This window comes from Oratosquilla oratoria, chromosome 43, assembly GCF_046742065.1.
Source record: "Oratosquilla oratoria isolate Oo_2021 chromosome 43, ASM4674206v1, whole genome shotgun sequence".
Classification (NCBI taxonomy): Eukaryota; Metazoa; Arthropoda; class Malacostraca; order Stomatopoda; family Squillidae; genus Oratosquilla; species Oratosquilla oratoria.
Genome location: NC_134819.1, coordinates 32179649 through 32204120, shown reverse-complemented (window position 1 = coordinate 32204120; position 24472 = coordinate 32179649). Strand labels below are relative to the sequence as shown.

The window sequence follows — 24472 nt, the reverse complement described above, 5'->3', positions numbered from 1 at the left end:
TTTCCATAATTTCGGCTTTAGTTTGACTAGTTTTTAGTCCTTGACTATAGATTACAAAAAAAAAAAAAAAAAGTTTTTATGATTTTTTTTTATCTCGTCCAAATTTGTTCAGATATTAAATATTTAGTATATAAAAACAGGTGCAAGTATGTTATTCATCCCTCCACATATGTGCATCTATCTTATTCAAAGAGGCATTAGACAGAGTATGAAAATAAACAAGTAATTGACCATTTTAGTCACTGTCAGATGCTGCAAGCCTGCAACAAGTGTAGATACTGTATATGGGTCAGTATGGCTATTGGCTGGCTACCTTACAAAATTTACCTTTTATCTTAGCATACTCTTCAAAGATTAAACACTCCAATTTCCCATAATGACCCTGGACGTTGCCTAAACACAGATCCACCACTTGGAAAGTGGAAAAGGGGTTAACATAGTAATAGGGGGAAACTGTTGTACTCCCCGCCACCCATCAAGACTCAGAGCTTACGTTCTACCTGACTTTTTTAATCCTTAATTCTACAGGTGTGGATTCATTAAATTAGGTCGGAACCACATACACCTTTATTAATTTGTAATAATAGCTTATCTACTCTAAAACAACGTCTCTGTCGTAATTCATTCCCGACAATAGCAAACCGCAAATTTGACGTCACCGTGACGGTGTGACCACGCTCTCTGTCGGCAGTTGGTCGAACTACCAAGATGCAAACAAACATGAATTGACATGAATTGACATGTGACCCATTTCCAAATGTTTTATTTCTAGAGGACGAGGTCCGTGGGGACAATATCGACATTCAACCTATTGGCAACAATTCCAACATTCAACTAAAGGTTGGTTGGAGTGCCGCATGCTATACACTAGCCAAATCAAAGCCGAAATTGCGGAAAGGTACTATATTTTCCAAGGCATTTTATGGCCGGTCTGGTCTTTTCTCTAGCATAGCTAGGCTTTGTTTCAATTTAGTTCCTCCAAGTATCGCATTACCCAGTCATTGCAGTGTTTTAAGGTTTTCAATGTTGTACTTATCAGTATATCAGTGTTTATTTGAATTAAAATGGCTACATGCCGCAGTCAACGAGGGGCTGCCGATGGCATGCTATGCAATGCCTATTGTATAGGCTAAAGCAAATTTATTTTTTATTTATTTTATGAGGCATCTTAAGCCAGGGGACTCATTCATTTGCCAAGTTTTTTTTTCTTAATTTGTTTCAAAATAAGTATGGTCCTATACGTGTCTTGTGTGTGTGATTCACCATGGTCTTTGATCACGTGTAGGACTCGTGATCGACAGCTATTTCCCTCCCGTAAGAGAGCTCAGAGCTCATATATGATCGATCTATAGGTAATGCAATGACCTTACGCGCGCACACACACACCCAACTCCCTGCCCACGAGAGTTGAAGTAACGACTCGCAGCGCAGCGATACTGAAATTATTTCAGCCCTGGGCGGGATTAGAACCCGTACCACCGTGGTGACAGCCGGGAACTCTACCAACGGCGCCACGAGTGTGTGTGTGTGTATACTGACCCCCGGCCTAGACGTGGTTTGTCAATAAATTATTCATTTATTTATTATCATTATTATTATTATTATTATTATTATTATTATTATTATTATTATTATTATTATTGCTATTATTATTATTACTATTATTATTATTATTATTATTATTATTATTATTATTACTATTATTATTATTATTATTATTTCTTATCTCTTAATTTTCCGCAATTAAATCTTGTGTTGGAGCAGGTGCTCACGAAATATTGGTTATAACAGTTGACATTGGTAAATGGTAAACAAGCAAGGTTAGCAGCTACTTGCAGAGGAGGATTTCATTAGCCTTAGAGTCGTTTATTATTATTATTATCATCATTATTATTATTATTATTATCATTATTATTATCATTATTATTATTATTATCATTATTATTATTATCATTATTATTATTATTATTAAATATGATGAAAGCAGGTAAGGAAACTGGTCAGGATTGATGTCATGCAGAATATCTGAAAAAGGGAGGTGCAGTGATGGTGGACTGGTTGGTGAGGTTTATTTAATGTGTTTGCTGGAGAGAGGGTAGAGTACCGGAGGACTGGAGTAGTGCCTGTATAGTTCCTCTTTACAAGGGAAAAGGGGACAAGTGTGAATGTAGTAATTTCAGAGGGATTAGCCTGTTGAGTGTAGTAGGGAAGGCTTATGGGAGGGTCTTGATTAAATTAGGAGAGGAACAGAGGGAGTAATTGGTGAGGAACAGTGTGGATTTGGGACGGGTAGAGGTTGTGTAGATCGGATCTTTGTGGTAAGACAGGTGTGTGAGAAAGCTATAGGAAAGGGGAGGGATGTTTTTTGGGCTTTCGTGGATCTGGAAAAGGCTTATGATAGGGTAGACAGAGAGGCACTGTGGGAGGTTATGCAGATTTATGGGATAGGAGGAGGGCTTTTGGGAGCTGTCAAGAGTTTTTATGAGAGTGGTGGAGCATGTGTTAGGATTGGAAATGGAGAGAGTGAGTGGTTTGAAGTAAAGGTGGGACTTCGTCAAGGATGCGTTATGTCGCCCTGGCTGTTCAACTTGTACATGGATGGGGTGGTGCGAGAGGTGAATGCTGGGGTGGTGAGTCGGGGATTGGAGATGGTTGGGGAAAGTGGAGAGGGGTGGGAGGTGAGCCAGCTGTTGTTTGCGGACGACGCTGCGCTTGTGGCAGGGTCAGAGGAGGGATTGAGGAAGCTGGTGGCAGAGTTTGGGAGAGTATGTGATAGAAGAAAGCTAAAGATAAATGTGGGTAAAGGTAAGGTGATGAGATGTACAAGGGGTGAAAGTGGCAGTGGACTGGAGGTGAACATTAAGGGAGAGCGACTGGAGGAAGTGGATGGTTTTGGATGCTTGGGTGCAAGTGTGGCGGGAGAGGGTGGAGTGAGGGTGGAGGTGGAATGTAGATTGAGAGAAGCGAGTAAATGCCTTGGTGGTTTGGGGGGTGTAATGAGGGGTAGACATTTGGGAGTGGATGCGGGGAGGAGACTGTATGAAGGAGTGATTGTGCCAACAGCACTGTATGGGGCAGAAACGTGGAACATAGGAGAAGAAGAGAGAAGGAGTTTGAATGTGTTTGAGATGAGGTGTGTCTGAGTAGGCTGGTGGGGGTTCCTAGGCTAGATAGAGTGCGTACTGTGGAGGTGAGGAGGAGAACAGGGGTGGAAGAGGATTTGGGAGATGGGGTTGATGATGAAAGAATATTAGGATGGTGTGGACACCTGGAGAGAGTGAGTGCGGAGGGACTGGTAAAGGAGGTGTGGAGGGCAGATGTGGAGGGAGTGAACATGAGGGGACGTCCTAGGATGAGGTGGATGGATGGTTGGGGTGAAGGGGGCTTTGGGGAAGAGGGGAATGTCTGTTGAGGAAGGAAGGGAGAGGACGGAAGACAGAGGTGAGTGGAGAATGGTTGTATATGGATGATGGTGTGACTGCATGAGGAGGAATGGGCGGGGAAGTGGGGGGTGGGGTGGGGGTATGTGTGAGGAAATTTTGACGCAGCCCGAAGGGATTTCTCCCCGTCCTCGCCTTATATGCAAAGGGGGACGGAGAGGGGGGGTCGCCGATTAAATGAAGCGGCCTCGCTGTGGATGTAGTGTGTCTTGCGACACTGCTTCTGACCCTGGGCGGTGGGCAGGGTGCAGGGATGACCGTCATCCTGGAGGTGCTCAGATGAGAGGAAGGGTGGGAGGGGTGTGGAGTGTATTTAGGGATGAAATGGGTGGGAGTGTTTTTATGCCTTTCCCTTTTTGGCTACCCTCCCTTGGAAGGGGGAAAAAGCCTTGGTATATGTATGTATGTATTATTATTATTATTATTGTTATAATTTTATTATCATTATCATTATTATTATTATCACTACTATTATTATTATTATTATTATTATTATTATTATTATCATTATTATTATTTTTCATTATAATGAATACTGTCATTAGGCCTAGACCTAACCATGCAATCCTAAGCCTCTGTGGATCTGTAGTTGACAATGAATGGATAAACAATATTTTAATTTGAATTGGACAACATTGTATTGTTTCAAGGCTTGGAAGACAAACATGCCCTGGGCTTGAAAGGGCAGGGATTGAATGTGGGTGGTCATCAGTGAGACCAGATTTATCTACGGAACGTTTGCTGCATATGCATGTCTTTTACACGTTCTCGGTGGTAAAATCCTCCATTCAATACGCTCGAACCCATCGCTGGTATTTTTCAAAGTCCAAATGTGGTTTGGAAAAACAGATCCAAGTAGATATTTCCCTTCATATGCGGTCTATCCTATTAATGTGAATCGCTACGACATAATCCATAGCAGCGGTGTTTAGTGGCTGGCATTTTGAAAAGTTAAATAAAGTCGGATTCTGTCAAAATAGCTGATAAATGTGGATATTTTTCACAAGAAAATTATTAGTGAGGGATACCTGATTCCATGAGTACTACCATCCAAATATGTGTTCACTCATAACTGTTCTGACCTCCCCACTTTTTTCTTGTTCTTCAGAAGTTTAGTTTAGTATAACAATGATTGGTGTTTACAAATTGGTTTCCACCTTTGTTTTGCCAGTCATAATATGGTATATGTCTCAGGTAGGGTCCGAGAACAGTTATGATCTGACCTTTTTCCTCGTTCTCCTTGTTGTTTTACTCATTCGAGTACTGGTCCCCTGTACCCTACCCCTGATGCTTCAGGTTATAATGTACTACTCCCTAGTGTTCATACTAATTACCTACTCCGTCCTGAGATTCAGGTTAAATGTTAGATTTAATTAATAGGTGACCCTAGCTGCAGTGTAGCATTCACTATAACTACATGTTGTTACAGATGTAGAATATTGTAGTATATCATTAATGGTACTACTCTGATATAGTACTCACTCATACATGTTGATACAGCTGTAGAATAATGCAGTATATCATTAATGGTACTACTCTGATACAATACTCACTCATACTGTTTTGTTACAGTTTAATATTATTTTGTTGTTCCTTTGCTTATTGCAATGTTCCTTTTTGTAATGGTGTTCAATTTTTTTGTCTCAATATTCCTATGTGTGCAAACATTTTAGTAATATTAGCTAAACTATAACAATATTTATGTGTCATATGTGTTCTGACTGGTATTACTCATGATTGTCTCTGGTCCCCTTAACCCCCTACGTATGTTGTCAGTGTGACTTAGTGTAGAATAACAATCTGATGAGGACCACAATGGAAATAAGAGTACATGCTTTTTGTGTTATCCTCGGCAATTTGCATTTATTATTCCGAACTATGTGTTCTTATCATTGTTTGCACTTCATGTACATTGATTCATTGCCAAATAAAGTCTATCTATCTATCTAATAGTGTAGCGAGGCATACAGATTTGTTTGTCCGCGTGCGATTTCCCCGCGTAATATGTGACGTCATAGCAATGTTTGTTTCTATTTTTAGGAACAGTGCGGAATTGGAACTGTCTAAAGATGACAATCAAATGTTCAAAAATTATTTCTACGGAATAACAAAGTTCTTCCTTCTACCATATACTATTCCTGTTTTTATGACAATTATTTTGATTACTTTTGTGGTTGCCACAAACTCCTGGAAAAGTGCGGTTTTCCTAACGTCAAAACATTTCCGCAAATACAAACAACAGCCATGGCGTTGCGGACTTGAAGCAGGATGAATCGCAATTGCAACTAGGCTGTAGAGAGCAATTGTAGTTTACGTTTGTTGCCAAAGCTCCAAACTCCAAGTGTTTTTGTATTACCTTCTTAACCTCAATAATTACAGACTAATTATGAAAGAGTGATTTTTAGTGAAGTGAGCAGTGAAACTGAGAAGCAACATGGAAGGCCCAGGGGACTTGTCCATGCATCCGTCCTCATCCACCAGTGTTGGAAGACAAGGCAGTACTATTCTTGATCCCACCATGATCAAAGCCTTGAGCTTCCAGGGAGAAATTGGATTGGATCTCAGCCACCCCTGGCCCCACCTAGAAGGGTTTTTTGGGCCTGTTATTAGTAAAACAAGTGTTATTGAAAGGGGCAGAACTAATCTAAAGGGCATCATTGCATGTAAAAGATGCAAGGCAAAAGTGTCATTCAACACCTACAGTTTGTACACTCTTAAGAGCCATTATAAAAATGTGAGTTGTGAGTTTAAGTTAAGCAGTCAGTGCCGTAAAATTCCAGAATCATGCAAACATGGATAGTTAACATGAAACTTATGTTGTCCAATAGCTCCTAACCTAGTATAACTTAACCTAATCTATTGTAACCATTCCTTGGAAAAAAAAAAATGTCTCAAATGCAGAAAAGGAAAGTGAAAAGTATGTTTGCACGATACTGGACTAGAACTGTCAGTGCATAATTAACAAGAATGAGAAGGTTTCATTGAAGATTATAATCATGGAAATATCTATAGCCTCATTTCTGTATTCTCAAGAGAACATATAATAATGTGAAAAGTCTAAGTTATAGTATCTACTTTTTAAGTTTTTAAATAGTCTTTGCATAATCACCAAGAGCAAGGCCAAGTCTAAGAGGGCTTCTTTAAAAGACCTACAGTATGGCATTTGTTACCTAGCCAGGGTGCTTTGACACCCCAGAGCCCCCCCTCGTAGTGTCAAAAACAAACAGGTGTTTCTATGACTATAACAATCATAGAAATACCTTCAACTTGTTTTTAACACTGAGAGGGGGGATCTGGGGGTTGAAGCCCATTGGCTAGGTAACAAATGACCTACTGTGGTGTCTTGATAGAGACAGTCCCCAGGCTAAGTAATACACCCCACTGGGGTGTCTAGGGGGGCAGACCCACTGGCTAGGTCAGTGGTCGGTAACCTACGGCTCTTTCAAGCCACTTGTGTGTGTCCAGGAGCTTCTTACAAAATAATTATTCCATCAAAACAAAGACATCATATACTGTACATCTGTACAACATTCCAGGGAAAATTATATATATGTATATATTTATTTATCTTCTAAAAGATCAGTAGCCATAAATTATTATGATTTGTAGAAATGTCTTTCCTAATCTGAACTTATTTTTTTTATAATATGGCTTCAACAGCACAACATTTTTATTAAACTTTAAAAAAAAAAGTCTCTTTTAGCTGTTAGGATTGCCAACCACTGGGCTAGATAAGATACACCTATCTGGAGGTCATTGCCCCTCTCCCCCATTAAGTAAACTGCACCATTCTGGGGTGTGTGAATCAACCTGGTTGGATTGTATGCACCCAATGTTAGGTCAGATCAAGTCAGATTAGGGTAGGTTAGATGAAGTCAGGTCAGGCCTGATTAGGAAAGGTAAGAAAAAAAATAAAATGAGATAAACTATATTGTTTTCATGCGGACTTGAACGATTCTAAAATTTGTTTTTGTTGGAAATCACTTGTTTTTTCTTTTGTTGCTAACCCAAAACCCTGATTTCGCAATACACCTAGGTCTCCCAATACTCGCCAACTGCTATTTGTGTAGATATTTAAGCCCAGGACATAAACCCGCTTCGGAAATTGGTGGCGTTTTGTGTCCTGGGTCAATTCTGGAAGTGGGTTTATGTCCTGGGCCCAAACATCCACACAAGTGGTGGTTGGCAAGTGTTGGAGAGACCTAAATGTATAGTTCCCCAGACTATCAGGATAGGTGGTGGTGAATTCAAAATGAATGATTTCTGATGAAAACAAATGTCAGATTCATTTAAATCAGCAAGAAAGGTATTAATAAAATATGTTTTCTAGACAAGGTCATATGTGTGGACACTTCCAAAGTTTTACCAAAAGAATCTGAGGGAGAAAGAAAGAAACATAATTCAGTTATTTCCCACCTAACAAACAACAGAATTGAAAATTCATGCCAGACATGCAATATCCCTTGGTATGTATAGCATGGTATTATTAAAAACTAGATTTACTTTTTAGTTTCTGTTTAATTGATAACTAAAAATAATTTATTTTATTATTTAATATTCTTTTTTATCTATTTATGTATATATTTTCTTTCTAAGGTCCATCCCAATTACATCAAAGAGCTAATAGCTGCCATCAGTGCTGGGTCCAGGCGTGGCCGTACGAAGTCCAGGCCCTTCTCTGGCTGCGAAACCATGGACATGAACCCCAAAAGAATGCGACAAACTATCCTAGAGTCTTCCTTTGCTGGATTTTTTGCAAGTACCCTTAATAGCAGTATATCGAGTATTGATTGATTGATTGATAATTTGTGGACATCATATAAGACTATGAGGGTATGTGGTGTGCTTCCTTGATATTGAAACCATTCTCAGGGTGATCACAATAGACAGCCCTTGTGACTGGAGCAAGTTAGTTGATCCTGCTGAGAGCTGTTCAGAATGGGAAGAGTGGCTTGCTCAGGGAAGCTAATGTTGCCATGTTTATATACTTAATTGTGGTGTGTAGGAAATTATTTGAGCAGATGAGGATGAGATTGCTATGTGATAAAGTAGTGGGGTTAAACCAACTCTAGCTGTTGATCCCTGCTGTGGAAGCACTGTACCTTGATGTGTTTCCTTCAGCCTTGAGTAGTGTGGCAGGGGACAAGGATAACCTTTCATCCACAAGGTGGCGTGGTATGGAAAGGCAGGTGTAAAGGTGCACTGCAGTATCTTGATATACATGAGATGTTTTGATCAGTTGACAGATCATGGGTATGGGCACACTGTTGAGAAAAGTAGTGATAAATATAAAAATCACTTAAACATTATTATCTATAGGGGAAAAATGTAGATATTGGGTACAAGTGATTAAATTGCCATGGGAATTGAGGTTCATGCAGTCTTGGATGAGGTACTTAGAACAGGACCATTAGAAAAAATAATGATAATAGGACTATTTTGAATAATACATTTACATTGGCTATGGACACACAGGGTCAGGACTACATGGGTGCTGCAGAGCATGGAGTTGCAGATGGAGATATGAATGAAGATCCAGTGTCTTTTGTCAATATCACTGATGCAATAGGTAGGCTTTTTTACATTTTATAACCTTTTTTCTGTCATACATTGACAATTCTTAGGGGCATTCACATACCCTATGTTTATTGAAATGTGCCTTTGTTATATTATCAGGTCCTACATCATACTTATTTGATACATTTAAGACCCTTTAAAGCTCATTATCTTGGTATTCACATTCTTTGATAACTTCAGGGGAAATAATTTGGAATAGATTAAATTTAATATCAATAAGAAGTGTGGAGGTAAGGCAAAGGATAGATAGGAAGCTAGTTGTGTTCATGGGATCCCATCTCTGTATCTCTATTTGTCAAACTTTATCTTGAATTCAGAGATGTTGATAACCTGGAATAGAGTTTGAATTCAAGTTGGTCAATATATATGGCATAAAAGAGGGACGTCGAGTGGGGGACCAACCTGACACATTGCCACATTCCTCTTTTATGTCATTATATTGACCAACTTGACTTCAAACTCTATTCCTCTGAAGAAGCCACTCAGGCGAAACTAGTCAGGAATATTTTTTTTTTTTTTTTTTTTTTTTTTTTTTTTTTTTTTTTTTTTTTTTTTTTTTTTTTTTTTTTTTTTTTTTTTTTTTTTGTTTTGTTCACTTCCCTTTGTCTTTATCTTGTCTTCCATTACTGTGTGTGTGGGTGTGTGCGTGTAGATATAATTTTTTAACCATAATTGTTGTTGTTCCCTAGATTTGTCTGGCCAAGCAGTCCAATCTCCCTGAGAAATGCCACAGGTCTTTCCCACAAGTCCTTTGTAGAGTGTATTTTGTATTATTGGTATATGTGGTTGTGTAAATGCTGTTTTTCATAATGTGTTGTATAGTATGGGGTGAAGGATTACAAAGGATGAGCATGTTGACAGGAGACCTTTTGATCCATATCTAGGTCGGATGCAAAAAAAAAAAAAAATCATAATAATGATAAATAAATAAATAAAAACTATAATAATGTAAGTAACAAATAAAATTCATAAATATTATATCCTAGTTATATGTGATGCATTCATCCAGCCTCATCTGGTAGCTTAGGTGGGCTGGATGGTGACCGCACTGCAGTCTACCCAGGTGGACTTTGTCCTTTTGAGGGAGAGAGAATTCAGAGGGATGGATATTAGGGGATCTGGAATGCAGCAATGTACTTACTTCAGTTTGTTCATAGAGCAGTGAGTGATATGATTGTGGATATGTTTCTGGAAGCCGGTGTCTGGTGGTTGTGGAGGAAGAGAAGAGAGTATTTGTGTGTGATATAGGTATTTACAAAGGATTACAAAGGCAGAGCATGCCGACAGGAGACCTTTTGGTCCATATCTAGGTCGGATGCAAAAAAAATCATAATAATAAAATAATAAATAAAAACTATAATAATGTAAATAACAAATAAAATACATAAATAAATGCATAGGTATAGTTAAATAATAAACAAACAGGTAAATAGTAAATAATAATAAATTGACATATAACTAATAATAAATGAAAACCAGACAGACAAATGATAACAAAACAAAAACAAATAATATAAAATAAATTATAATCATTACAGCATCTTGCTTAGGTGTTTATCTAAATGATTCTTAAAGCTTCGAACTGAACTACATTGCACTACCTGTGCAGGAAGTTTATTCCATTCATTAACTACACGGTTGGCAAAGTTGTTTCTACCTACTTCCAAATTGAATCTATTTCCGGACAGTTTGAGACCATTGTTTCTTGTCTGATTCTCATTCAATGTGTTTGAGTGTTGTTTTGATATTTCTTGGCATGTGTGAGTGTTCTGCTATGTAGTGTAGTGGATGCACTATGTTTGTGGAGGTTGCAGCAAGTATTTGTATAGCTTTCATGTCAAGGGGATCCTTGACTTTGAGAACTTTAGTTTCATGGTGTAAATATTTGTAGGTGTTATATTTGTGCAGTCTGTAATTGTTATTAGGGCTTTGATTTGTATGGTCTGTAGGGTGTTGTGGTATGTTTTAGTGAGATTAGGGGGCCAAACAGGGCTCACATAATTCATCACTGAGTGTATGCATTGTTTATATACTGTTGTAATAGTTTCTTTGTTTTGTCCAAATGTTCCTGCAATTGATTTAAACTCATTAAGTCTAGGTATGCATTTAGTCTTTATGTTTGAATGACATGGATGTATCATAAGTTATGCCAAGAATCTTGGGTGTATGTGTGTGTAGTATGATAGTGTTGATATAGAGGCATGGCATGTATTTGTGTTCCACAGTCCAATTGGTGAGCTTTGGCTGTAGATTTGGTTGGGGCTATTTTGAGTCTATATATTGTGAACCAAGTGTTGAATGTGTCAAGGTATAGTTGTAGTATTTCTGCAGCTTTGTTTCCATTACAGTATGTGCATGTAATTGTTATGTCCTCTGATCAAGAAAAGATTTGTATTTCTGAGGTGTTGGGTGTGGTTATATCATGCATGTGTAGATTAAAGAGTGTGGGAGATAGGACTGAGCCTTGTGCTACGCCATTCTTAAAGTTTCTGGTGTACGATGATTGGCCATTATATGACACATAGGCATTTCTACCCACCAGATAATTGGCCAACCATCTTTTGGTAATATTGTGCATGTTTGTTTTATATATTTTGTTTGTGAGATTGTGACGGGGGATGGCATTGAAAGCTTTACTGGTATCTAGTGTTATGAGAAGTGTTCTTTGTGGTGGCTTATCTGAATTGATGCAAAAAAAAAATTGTGTGAGGTTTATCAGAAGAGTGTTTGTGGAGTGTAGTGGTCTAAAACCGTGTTGTGATTCAGCAATGGGGGTATGTGGTGTGACAAGTTGTAGTATGAGGTAGTCTATGACTTTGGAGGGAGTGCAGAGAAGTGTGATTGGGTGGTGTGATGCTGGGTCTTTGTTGGCTTCGGAGATGGTGATGATTTTCCCATACTTCCAGGTGTCGGGGTGCAGTGTGTGTGAACAGGTGAAGTTTGCAATTTACCTAGTTGTACTAAAGGGGAAGGGAGCTATGACCGTGGTGACCCGTCTTTGTATCTCTCAGCATCAATTTTTTTTTCTTAAAATCTTGAATAGTGTTTGCACACACTGTTTCTTTATCTAATATTGGTGAGTGCATGTGTACCATGTGATCCAAGGTGTTTTAGGTGAAAGTTATTATGTTGTCAGGGCCACAGGTAGATAAATGCTTGAGGTTGTGGGTTGTATGTTTCACCTGACTGTCTATGAAGAATTTTTAGTCTGGGTCTGTGGGGAAATCTTTCTTATGTTGAATGATGTAATAGTCGTCAGGATGAGGAATGAGATGGCTTGTCTGTACAAAATGATTTAAGAGTGTGTTTGCTTGTTATCTGTTTTAGGGTAAGTTGACTTGTTGTGGTTACCGTATTTTCCGGCGTATAGTGCGTGACTTTTTTCCGTTGGAATGGCCTAAAAAAGGGGGGGTGCGCGTTATCTGGTGGTGCGCATTATCTAAGGCCTACGATAAAAAATTCTGCGGCTGTGTGTGTAATTTTTTTCACAACAACGTGACAATGTTGGCCGTCACAAAGTCGGGAGGCACACTTCTCCGTGACGTTCTGTGAGAACAAGAAGAACAGCCATGGTGACATGAAAGAATACGCCAGCATGGGCTACCGTATATAAATATTTGGTATAGGTGGGTATCTATCGAATCTTATATTTCATGTTTAAATAGGCCTAAACATTATGAAACATGATCAATATTCATGATATTTGCCCATGTTCACAGCATACTAGTTTGAATTTTTATGTTGGCTTTGTTGCTTCACTTTAGGTATGGTACAAATTCCGTTGCAGCCGTTCATAAACTCGTGTCAAACACCTGACTACAACACCCTCTTTCGGGAGTTATATTAACTAAACGTCACCTCGATGAGAGACTGTCCTATTTCACCACTGTCATTGCAGGTTCAAAGCTAAAACGAAACAGTCTGTAGTTTGTTTCAGTATTAAATAAAAAAAATGGTAAAGACAAATTATTTCCTCAAGATATAAAATGAACATTTTCTGTAAGAATCCCGAAATGTTTCTGTATATTTTACTTTCTAACGCACAACATGAGTCATATACCGGTACATGTAGTTCCGACTTTTAGTTGTGTCCTGATTGATGACTAAATTGACACTTAATTTAGTGACAAATCAACAGATTTCCCAGCGGTGGCTCTAGCCAATGAAAAATACTTCTCCATGTAACCTCGTTCACATGATATAAATACCGAGGTAAAACTGCGTTATAGACAAATGTGATCGGGCATGCGCGTTATACGTCGGTGCGTGCTATCTGTGTACTGAGATAACGAAGTGCATGGGTGCGCATTATAACTCGATGCGCATTTTAAGCCGGAAAATACGGTATTGCTGTGTGAGTATGTTGTTGTGTTACCGTTGGATAGTGTAATGTTATTAAGTGTCTTGTACAGTTTGGTCTGCTATATTCTGAGGGGTAGGTTTGGGGTGTTATGTTTATATGTATCATGTCTGATGAAGCCTTGTATTTCTGGTGATGTTTGGGTTGTGTGATTTTCTGTTTCCTCTGGGGATGTATTTCTTGTCAGCATTTTGCATGATTGTATTGAAATTGTGCACAGCAGCATCTATGTCTGTGATTGGTGTACTGTTTTGTATCTCAAATTGTTGATCTGTCTCTTCAGTGAAAACTTCCCAGTTTGCTCTCTTGTAATTGGTGTATGTGTATCCGTGGGCAATAGGGGTGTATTGTGTTTTGGTAGTGATGATGATTGGAAGATGGTCAGATCTGAAGGCTCCAACCACTTTCCATGAAGTTGTTGGGGTTAGGCTAGGGGAACAAAAGGTGATGTCAGGAGAGGAGGGGGATATGTGTGTGACCATGGGTGTTGATCATGATGGTCAGTAAATCAAGTTGTGTTTGCTGATCAAACCCTCTGTTTGTCTTGGGGTTGTTGACTTGTCAGGCTGACAACTTGGTGTTGAAGTCGGTTGTTTGGAACTGTGGGGGATGATGGAGGGGTGTACATGTTAACCATTGTAATTGTGGATTTGTTACATGTTCAGATTTGGATTGATTGGGTTTCAGTGGTGCTGTCTGTGGTAGGGAGGACGGTTTTGGTGGTGGAACTTGTGTCCATGAAGCAGATTGACCACTGGATCAGGGTGTTGAGTCCACTGCCATTGCCATTGATCTGCTCGTGTCTGTTGGTAGTGAAATTATGAAATGTGGGTGTTCTTTGGGGGTGTCAGAGTTTTGTTTCTTGTATAATGGCACCATGTATGTTGTGTTGTTTGAGGAAGTGTTTAAGTTCATGTTTTTTTTTTTATTGTTTTAAGATGTTGATGCTGTGTGTTCTGTACATGTTGTAGATTGATGTACAGGGTTGGGGTGGAGCAGTATTAGGGTCAGAAGGAGGAAAAGGAGTATTTGGAGACAGGGGCAGGGGGAAAGGGGATGGCAGGGGTGGGAGTGTGGGTAAGGATGCAGGCTGGGGGTGTGATGGTGGGAGTGAAGTTATGTGTGGGCAAATAGAACAGGCCCAGGTGTTTCTGTATTGTTATATGTCAGCACGTGTTGTGTAAGTGAGGTGGGTCTAGTTTTTGCATGAGTTGCACTGAACTGGGCCCTTTGTCTGTTGGTTTGAGGTGATGGGTTTGGAGCATGTTGGACATATGTATTTTGCAATGAGCCCAGGATGGCTCTCTACATATCCTTCTAATAATAGGATAAGAGGGACAATCAAAGGAGAATCACCCCTCAGTGTAGCAAAAATATGAAGGTGCATTGTGGTAAAAAGGGTTTGTGGATCTTGCTTGGGTAACTGAAAGTGTTCCCAGGGATCAGTACCACCAGTGTAAGAGCCTGTGGCAGGAGTGTGCTGTGGGTGTTTGGCCTCCAGGTCTTGGGGTTGTAGGTGGTCCCATGAAGCAGATGCTGCCACACCAGGACCATTGTAGTTGTATATATTTATGTATTTCACCAGAGTCACTGCAAAAGCACTGATCAGTAAACAGATCTGCAGGCATTTGTATTAATGTATTTATCTTCAAGTCACTTGACAATCGGCCTACATCCTATATATTCTTTTCTAGAGGAACCAAGATTTGTTGATGTGACTGTGGTGAAGGAAGAAGTACCAACTCCAAGGCCAAGCTCAAGCCTATCAACAATTTCCACAGGCTCTTCCACCTCTTCCATATCTTTGAGTAAATATGCAGTGACACCCAACATAGGCAAAGGGAAGATGACTGTAACTATGAGCCCTGACTCAAATAACAGAAGGCCTGGAGTCAGTGGTGAGTAGTCATACCATGTACCCTCACCCCCCTTCCCTGTGGACATTAAATAGAAAAAACTCACTAGATTTGGAGCAGATGAGTCTTGTCAGTGGAGGGAGGCTTTGTATGTATGCAATTTTTGAGCCACTATGAATCACTATCACTAGCAAAAATCTAGACAGGGGAATCAGAAACCAGAGCTGAAGAACCTGCACCCAAATTCGCTGCTGGTTGAGAGTTGAGGTTCCCTGGCTTCTGGCTTGGACTTGAAGAATGATGAGACCATAGTTTGTTTTTGAGGATCATACTTATTTATTTTTTTGTGTCTTGCGACACTGCTTCTGACCCAGGGCAGTGGACAAGGTGCAGGGATGACCCGTCATTCAGGAGGTGCTAAGATAAGAGGGAGGGTGGAGGGGTGTGGAGTGAATTCAGGGATGGAATGGGTGGGAATGATTTTATGCCTTTTTCTTTTTGGCTACCCCCCTTGTAAGGGGGAAAAAGCCTTGGTATATGTATGTATGTATACTTTTTTTTTATTATGACATCCATAAGATCTCATATGGAAGGGTAGAACTCAGCCAAGTCAACATGGTCAATCAGTTCTTACATTACCATGTCCAAGTGGTAGCTTGGACAGCTTCCTCCTAGGTATCTGGTTTGTTTCGTCCGTACTGTTATTTTCATTGGGTAGGGGAGCACATGTAAGACTGACTGGCTTATCCAATTAGAAGAAGATCTCTTCAAGCCTCATCCCTTCATCCATTCAGTCTTTCTCCACACATTCCCTGCCTTGCATCCCCATTTCTCACTGTATTCATTCTTGAAACACCTTTTATATTCCTCAAATATAACTCATTGACTTAAAAGGTCCACAGTATCTTCGTAGGCTCACCAGCAAAAATACTGACATAATTTACAAATTGAATTTTCTTGCTCAAGATAAACAGGTGGGTAATTGCACCTTGTTTTTAAAACTTGTATTCTTTTGAACTTTCAGAATTCCCCAAACCAGGTGCCAAGATGCAGGTGAGTCAGCAGTTGGGGGAGATCTTGGAAGAGTTTCTCAGGCGTCAGGAACACACACAAAAGGAATTCTGGGAGCATCAGGAAAGATTGTACCAGCACCAGCTTGAGGCTGAGAAAGAATACCGGCAGCAAGACTTCGACCAAAATATGACGATGATGAGGGAAATTATTGGGGTCACACTCAATAGTTCAGGTGAGATTTATTGTTCAACATTTAATACATACATACATACATACATACACACATATACCAAGGGCTTTTTCCCCCTTACAAGGGAGGTAGCCAAAAAACAAAGGCATAAAATCCACTCTATAAAACATTTAATGCAGTCATTAAATACATCTAATCATTAATCAGTCAGACTGGATCATACTTTTTCTTAAGCATATGTGTGGCTTGGTACAAGGTATCTTCTTCATCACTAACCATGGGTGAAAAGCTTTGATCTGCATATACTACATACAATGAAAGGCAGTGGAAATAAGGGTAAAGGGCCCTGTAGTCATGGCCATTTCCCTGGGGGGCCATAGATCTTTGCAAGAGAGAAAGAGGGCAACAGATAGATTTATTGATTAATTGCAGTGTATACACATTCAAGCAACTTGTCACTGTGCTAAAACCATAAAATTTTTCAGAGGGACCAACTCTTGATGATGAGGCATTGAGGAAGGAAAAGACTGCGAGGTCAGGCTCTAGCTTGCCAACAATTTCCACAGCTTCATCTACCACTTCCACATCTACTGGCAAATCTCCAGAGATGGGCAATGAAGGCAGGGGAAAGAGGACTGTAACTATGAACCCTGACATGGATAATGAAAGACCTGCAGACAATGGTAATTAGACCTACCATTTATAATCATCCACATGCATTCACAAGTTTCCAAGAATATTTTTTAAAAAATTTGATGAATGAGGGGGGAATGTCACCATGTATTGAAATAATAGGGCCCTTCTGCGGAGGTGCTGTCATCCTGTATTGCTTCTAATCCAAGCAGTGGGTGGAGGACATGGATGACCCTTCACCCACAAGAAGATAAAATAGCCTCCTGGCTAGTACAGTGGTAGCACACTGGCCTCATATTCATGAGGTAAGTGGATTGAGCCCCACCTGGGCCAGTGAGCTTAAGCTGTTTACTGGGGAGGTTACTTCTGTGGCTGGGCACCATGGTGGGGGGTTGAGGCTTGCCTTGGCTGACGTTCTGAGGAGAGTCTTTGAGAAGACTGATATCGGAACTGAAACCTGGCAACTTTAAATAAAAGGAAAAAGAAATGAATGTTGGGTGGGTGAATGGTGTTTACATGTATTGCCTGCCCACCACCGTATAAAGGGGAAAGGGCCTTACTCTAGCTAAATAGGTGGGGAACTCTGCCTTTTATTACTAGAAGCTAAATATATTCTTGTGACACTGCCTCTGACCCAGGGCAGTGGACAAGGTGCAGGGATGACCCATCATCCAGGAGGTGCCAAGATAAGAGGGAGGGTGGAGGGGAGTGGAGTGTATTTAGGGATGGAATGGGTGCGAATGGTTTCTATGCCTTTTTCTTTTTGGCTACCTCCCTTATAAGGGGGAAAAAAGCCATGGTATATGTATGTATGTATGTAAATATATTCTCTTCAACTTCCAGAATTCCCCAAGCCAGCTGCCAAAAAACAGAAGTGTCAGCAGTTGGGTGAAATTTTGGATGAATTTCTCAAGCGACAGGAACAGTCACAGAAGAAATTCTGGGACCATCAGGAGAGATTGTACCAGAGTCAGCTTGAGGCTGAGAAGGAATACAGACAGCAGGACTTCACCCAAAATATGACAATGATGAAGGAGATCATTGGGTTTATGCTTAATAGTGCAGGTGAGATTTATTATTCAAAATTTAAAGCAATCACTGAATACACTAAACAATCACCCAAGTATTACAAGAATGGTGGGTGATAAGTGAAAGGTGGGTTGCTTTGGCTGGTTCTCCCCCTTTTAACAGGGGTTAAAGCCCTTTGGTGTATGTATACATGTCTCCTCTTAGCCCTTCATTAACTTCTACACCATCAATTGTTCCTATAATTTTTCAAACATGCACATTTATTTATATGTTTTATTTATTATTTACATTTTTATAGTTTTTATTCATTTATTGTTATTATGATTTTTTTTCATCTGACCTAGATATGGACCAAAAGGTCTCCTGTCAGCATGATCCGCCTTTGTAATCCTTTGTGAGAGATGTAGAAGTGAGGCAGAGATTAGAGGTAGAAAGAGCTCCTAGATAGGATATCTTCTGACATTATTTGGGCATATAGAAAGAACGAATGAGGAAAGACCTAAAAGAGTGGAAAGCAGAAATGGATTGAGTGAACTTTAAAATAAAACCAAGAATTAGATGAATGGTTGAGATTAACTTCATCCATACGATGGTGCTGACGTCTGTGTTATGAGGCATGAGTAGGTGTATGAGGATGCTGGTTTCTTGATTATATTTATTTTGTAGTTGTAGCTGAGTGACCCCTGTATTCTGTTAACAGGCTTGATCATGTTTTCTGTGGTTATCAATATTCACTGTGAAGAGAATGAATAATCTAGCTGTAACTTAACATTTTATAAATCATGTATTGTCATGCATTATTGTACATCAGGCAGCTGATGCTCCACGTAAGAATTCAATTGGTTTTGGAGAGGTTAATGAGCCCTTCATTACACAAAGAATGTCTGTGGAGCAGGGAAGAGAGAAGGCAAAAGATAAGGGTGATTGGAGAGAGATTGTGTTTGGTTGAGAGGACAACATGGTCCAGAGAGATGTTCTCATCTGCTCCCTGAGCAGATTAGCAAGGAAAGTCACAATATGATGAAGTCATGGAGGTAAATCAGCTCTGGCAGTCAGGCTCTATAACAAAAATGTGCCTAGTTGTATTGCTCTCATACATACATACATATACCAAGGCTTTTTCCCCCTTACAAGGGAGGTAGCCAAAAAGGAAAAGGCATAAAATCATTCCCACCCATTCCATCCCTAAATACACTCCACACCCCTCCACCCTCCCTCTTATCTTAGCACCTCCTGGATGACGGCTCTCAACCAGAGAAATATTGTGTAGGACATGGACACTTCTTCATCCACAAGACAAAAACAAAAACAAGAGGTCATGAAAAGAAACTCAAAAAGGACAACTATAGAAGAGATAGGAAAAAGAATAGCTTCCCACACAGAATGCTGGATATATGGAATAACTTAGATAAAAAAACAGTGTGTGCAAACACTATTCACGATTTTAAGAATGAACTTGATGCTGAAAGATACAAAGACAGATCACCACAGGCATAGCTCCCTTCCCGTATAATACAACTAGGTAAATACAAAGTGCTGAAATGCAACTATCACACAAAAGATGCCAAACACCTCATCCTGCACTGCCCCCACCCAAGCCATAACCAGATAAAAACAGAGTATTTCTTTCTTGAGTGACTCATGGGCCAATCCAATGGTTGTTGCCCCTGGGACCCATCGATCTGTGTCAGTATATTGATCGATTGCCCTATTAATTAACCTCTTCAACATGAGTCAAATCTCGCACGCAACTTCGGATGCCTAATGTGTGATGCATCACACTAGTTGTGTTATAAAATGTGAGTCACTGCTGTATTTCTCATTCTCCTTCACTCTGAGTAAGAGTAAACACACAAAGCATGATCAAACCAGTTCACAGAATTCGGGGGTAACTCAGCTACAACTACAAAATAAATATAATCAAGATGCCGACACTGGCAGCCTCATATAACCACTCGCGCCTCATGATGCCTACAGAGCCATCATCAAATCAGAGGTTCATGTCAAGAATACTGTTATGTATTAGTCTACTAAAGTTACATTCTGTTTCTTTTCAGATCCGTTGATCAACTTGTCCTAATAGAATAAAGTAATATAGATATGAGCGAGTAAGTAATTTTATTTTTGTACCTGTATTTTTAGGGTGACAAAGTTGGAGAAGAATGTATAGAATAAAGTGGTGACCTATTCCATAAAAGAGATGCACCAGGAATTGATTAGAAATATTGTTGGTAAAGAGTGAGGGATGTCCTTTGCATGGTTTATGTCGGAAGAAGTGAGCTGGATGAATGTGGGATGAATGAGAAAGGTGAGGAAGTTCCTCCCATAATTCTAGCCCCTTCACTTTATGAGTGGAGACTAATAAAGAAAAAATAACAAAACAGACCATTTTATCACTTTTTATCACCCCATGCCCTCATTTAACCAGCTGTTACCTGCAGTCAGGTGGTTAGATATGGGAGAGAAATGGCCTTTTCCCTTTCACCATGAAAAGGTTACACATCCTTTTGATCACATGATACTAAAATGCTTCATGCATACCAAAGCATGTCTTCCCCCAAGGATGGCTGGGTTGAAACACACACCTACCCTACATCCATTCCATCATGGCAAGATTATATAAATAAAATGTTACATACATATACCAAGGTCTTTTTTTCCCCTTACAAGGGAGGTAGCCTAAGTCATAATAAAATGTTAAAACCATATTAGTTTTATTATCAATGCTTGGTGTATATAACTAAATAACTTGATATATACTGAGTGAAATAGGCACTTTCTGGCATAACATGTGTCTGCAATGATGATGATAAGTGATTGTTGTCCCTTCAGGCCATTCCTAGTCACTTATTCCTACAGAGGGCCTGTAGCACACTCCACATCTGGCTATCCATTCTCTGAAGGGTACAATGTAGGGGTATTGAGTTATATAAAAAATACTAATTAACTTATGCCAATATCCATACCTACCATCAATGACAAAGATAGAAAGCAATGAAAAAGATATGTCTATAAAAAGCCAATAGTATAATAAATCAGTAATAATGAAAAAAGTAGTTTTATTACCTATGTATATACCAAGGGCTTTTTCACCTTTACAAGGGAGGTACATACCAAGAGTCATACCTGGGTCAGAAGCAATGCAGCAAGGCACAATATATCCACAGCAAGACTGCTTTACTTGATTGGTGATCCCTCCTCTCTGTCTCCTCATGCAGAAAAAAGAGGAGACAGGAAGAAATCCCTTTGGGATTTCAAAATATTCACTTGTAACCCCCCCCCAACTCCCCAATTCCTCCCTTCCTTGTATCATAATATCACTTATACACAGCCATCCTCCACTCACCCCTATCTCATACCTTCTCCCTTGCTAAATGGACTTTCCCTCTTACTCAATGCCTCTTGCCCTATCTATCCATCTCATCCTTGGTCGTCCCCTCAAGTTCACTCCATCCACCTCTGCCTTCCACACCTTTTACTAATCTTTCCTCAATCATTCTTTCCATGTGTCCAAACTATCCCAATACTCTTTCATCAGCCCTATCTACCATCTCCTTTTCCATTCCCACTCTCCTCTTCACCTCCTCATATCTTATTCTATCTCTATTCAACCTTGTAACCTGTATCATACTTTTCAGGCATTTCATTTCAGACACACGTAAATTTTTCCCCTCTGCATCTCTTAAATCCTGAGTCTCTGCCCCCATACAGTGCTGACAGGATAATCACCCCTTCATATGTTCTCTCTCCATTCATTCCCAAATGCCTATTTCTCATGACACCCTAATCCCCCAAGGTTTGCTTCTCTACTTGCTTCTACCTACTTCTCTCAATCTACAATTTGCTTCCACTTCCACTCCTTCCTTTCCTGCCACATGTGACCCCAAATACCTAAAATGATCAACTTTCTCCAACCTCTCTCTCTTAAGACTTGCTTCCAACTCGCTGCCATCCTGCCTCCTTGTACATCCTATCACCTTTCATTTACCTTCAACTTTCTCTTATTGCATATCTTCCTAAACTCTCACTAATTCCCTTAATCCCTCCTTTGACCCAGCCACAAGTGCAATGTCATCAGCAAACAACAACTGGCTCACCTCCCATTTTCTCCATTTTCTTTAACCATCTCCAGTTCCCTGCCCACTACCCTTGCCATTACCTCCCACGCCATCCCATCCATGTACACACTGAACAGCCATGGTGACATGACACATCCCTGATGCAACCCCATTTATACCTCAAATCATTTACTCTCGCCATTCCCACTTTTGTAAAACCCCTTGACTGCTCTTAACAGCTATCCCTTAATCCCATACATCTGCAAAACCTCCCACATTGCCTTCCTGCCACCCCTTTCATATAATTTTTCCAAATCCATAAAGCCCCCCCCCCAAAAAAAAAAAAAAAAATCCTAAGCCCACACTCTTCCTCACCAATTACTCTCTCTGATATATAGATATATATATATATATATATATATATATATATATATACTTTATATAGAGCATTTTATAATATATATATATATATATATATATATATATATAATTAGTCGCCAACAATCCAATTCACAGTCACCACAAGAGACAACCCTCGATTGAGGAGACGAAGGGAACTCACACTGAATTCATGGCTGGAAGAAGTTGATCGAAATTGTCAAGATTTGTTTGAAGTGGGAAGAGTGCTGCATGGGGTCTTGCTCGAAGGGACCGTGGGGACTGACGCTGACGTGTGAAGCAATTTCCAAATTTCCAAAAAGGAGGACACTGCATATCGATGATTATAATATACAGTAATATACATGTATATATATATATATATATATATATATATATATATATATATATATATATATATATATTGGAGTAACGCGGCAAAATATTTTCTTTAAGGCATATAGAATTGTATGCAACAGCAAATTGAGCTCTGATGAGTTTCCGATGAAGAGTTTCAAGTCTTCTAAAGATCTCTCTAGCATGGAGAGGTAAAGAAAAAACCAAGTTGCCGATAGAAGCCATCTAATGGGGTAGAACAGGATACAAGACGTTTCGCTAATCACAGTTAGCATTTTCAATTGTGACAATAGCAAAGAAATGGAAGATTATAAATACAGAAAGTAAACACTAGGAAAGATTACAAAGAAATGACCGTTATTCTGGTCTGAAACTGGGAAAGGACACTTTGAATATCGGGGAAAGGAACGCGGGATGGGGAACTGTGACCACTGGGAAAGGACACTCAGATGACCGTTACTGTGGCCTGGGTGTCCGTCGCGGACGGAGTGACTGCTCATGGGAGGGCTGATTTGTCTCGTAGCTGGGTTGTCTGGTTTGGCGGATTCTGAATGGTTTGAGGCTGGGAAGAATGGTGGGGGCTTCCTGTTGGGTGTTCAGTGTAGGTTGGCTGTATTTAATGTGGAGGGCCTCAAGGAGGGCAAGGCGGCGCTTGTCACTTTCTTGGTCTAAAATGGTGGTATTGTCCACTAGGATGGATCTGGTGATTGGAATGTTATGGGTCTCCTGAAGGTGTCGCTTAGGGCCTCCATTGTTAAGGTGGTATGTCAACCGTCTGGAAAGGCGAGTGGTAGTGAGTCCGATGTAGGAATCTTGGGGCGTACAGTCCCCAAAAGGACACTTAAACTGGTACACCAGACTCACACACTCGATGTCGGATGGGCGTGGGGAGCTGTTATTTTTCATTATAAGGTCTTTAGTCCTCTTGTTCTTATAATAAATGGCAAGTTTAATGCGGTCCATCTCGTTGGTGGGAGTCACATTGTCCTTGATGATACGAAGAAGTGCTTTCTCATCCTCCTTATAAGCGCTCGACATGTAGGCCCTATAGAACAAGGTAAAGGTATTGCCTTCTTCTATATATATATATATATATATATATGTGTGTGTGTGTGTGTGTGTGTGTGTTAAGAAACTGAAAGCGAATAACATTTTTCACTTCTAATGAAACCAACAAAACACAAATATCTGTATTTCTTACTAAGTTACAACACGAAACCTAATTGTATCCTCACCTTGATTGCCAAACTCTTTGGCCCAGTCAGGGTTAAACAAAGTCTTTCTTTTCGGCATTTCCAGACTCCTTAATCTCATGAATTAATTGCCAAACCACACTGCACTGTGGCCACCTCAGGACTGCAGCCTGAGGTGAGATGTGAATCATGCAATCACACGTTCACAACATTGGTCCTGTGCAGTTCCTGTCTACTTCGGCTGCCGAGTTCCGACGTTGACCTTGGCCTGGGTACTCCCACATAATTTAATTGTACGGCATTATTGTATACCTAGGGTTATTTATTTATATATTCTTTATTCATTTTCTTATTTATTTATTTGTTTATTCATTTATTTTTGTCACA

The 24472-nt window shown here is 39.8% G+C and overlaps 1 protein-coding gene across 3 annotated transcripts; it reads left to right on the top strand.

The window, feature by feature from the left end:
* Window positions 1-5655: 5655 nt before the first annotated feature.
* Window positions 5656-20203, top strand: LOC143021949 (uncharacterized). 3 transcript variants are annotated; one of them, XM_076179863.1, is made up of 9 exons: window positions 5902-6174; window positions 7771-7906; window positions 8037-8195; window positions 8916-9009; window positions 15072-15275; window positions 16258-16479; window positions 16923-17120; window positions 17914-18135; window positions 20157-20203. In XM_076179863.1, exons 2-9 carry the CDS (start codon window positions 7883-7885, stop codon window positions 20177-20179), a joined length of 1146 nt encoding a protein of 381 aa, XP_076035978.1. In that variant the 5' UTR covers window positions 5902-6174; window positions 7771-7882; the 3' UTR covers window positions 20180-20203. The 3 variants fall into 3 exon arrangements, with proteins under 3 accessions (XP_076035977.1, XP_076035976.1, XP_076035978.1); XM_076179861.1 differs by lacking the exon at window positions 7771-7906 and having other exon boundaries at window positions 5657-6174; XM_076179862.1 differs by lacking the exons at window positions 7771-7906; window positions 15072-15275 and having other exon boundaries at window positions 5656-6174.
* The last annotated feature ends 4269 nt before the right edge of the window (window positions 20204-24472 follow it).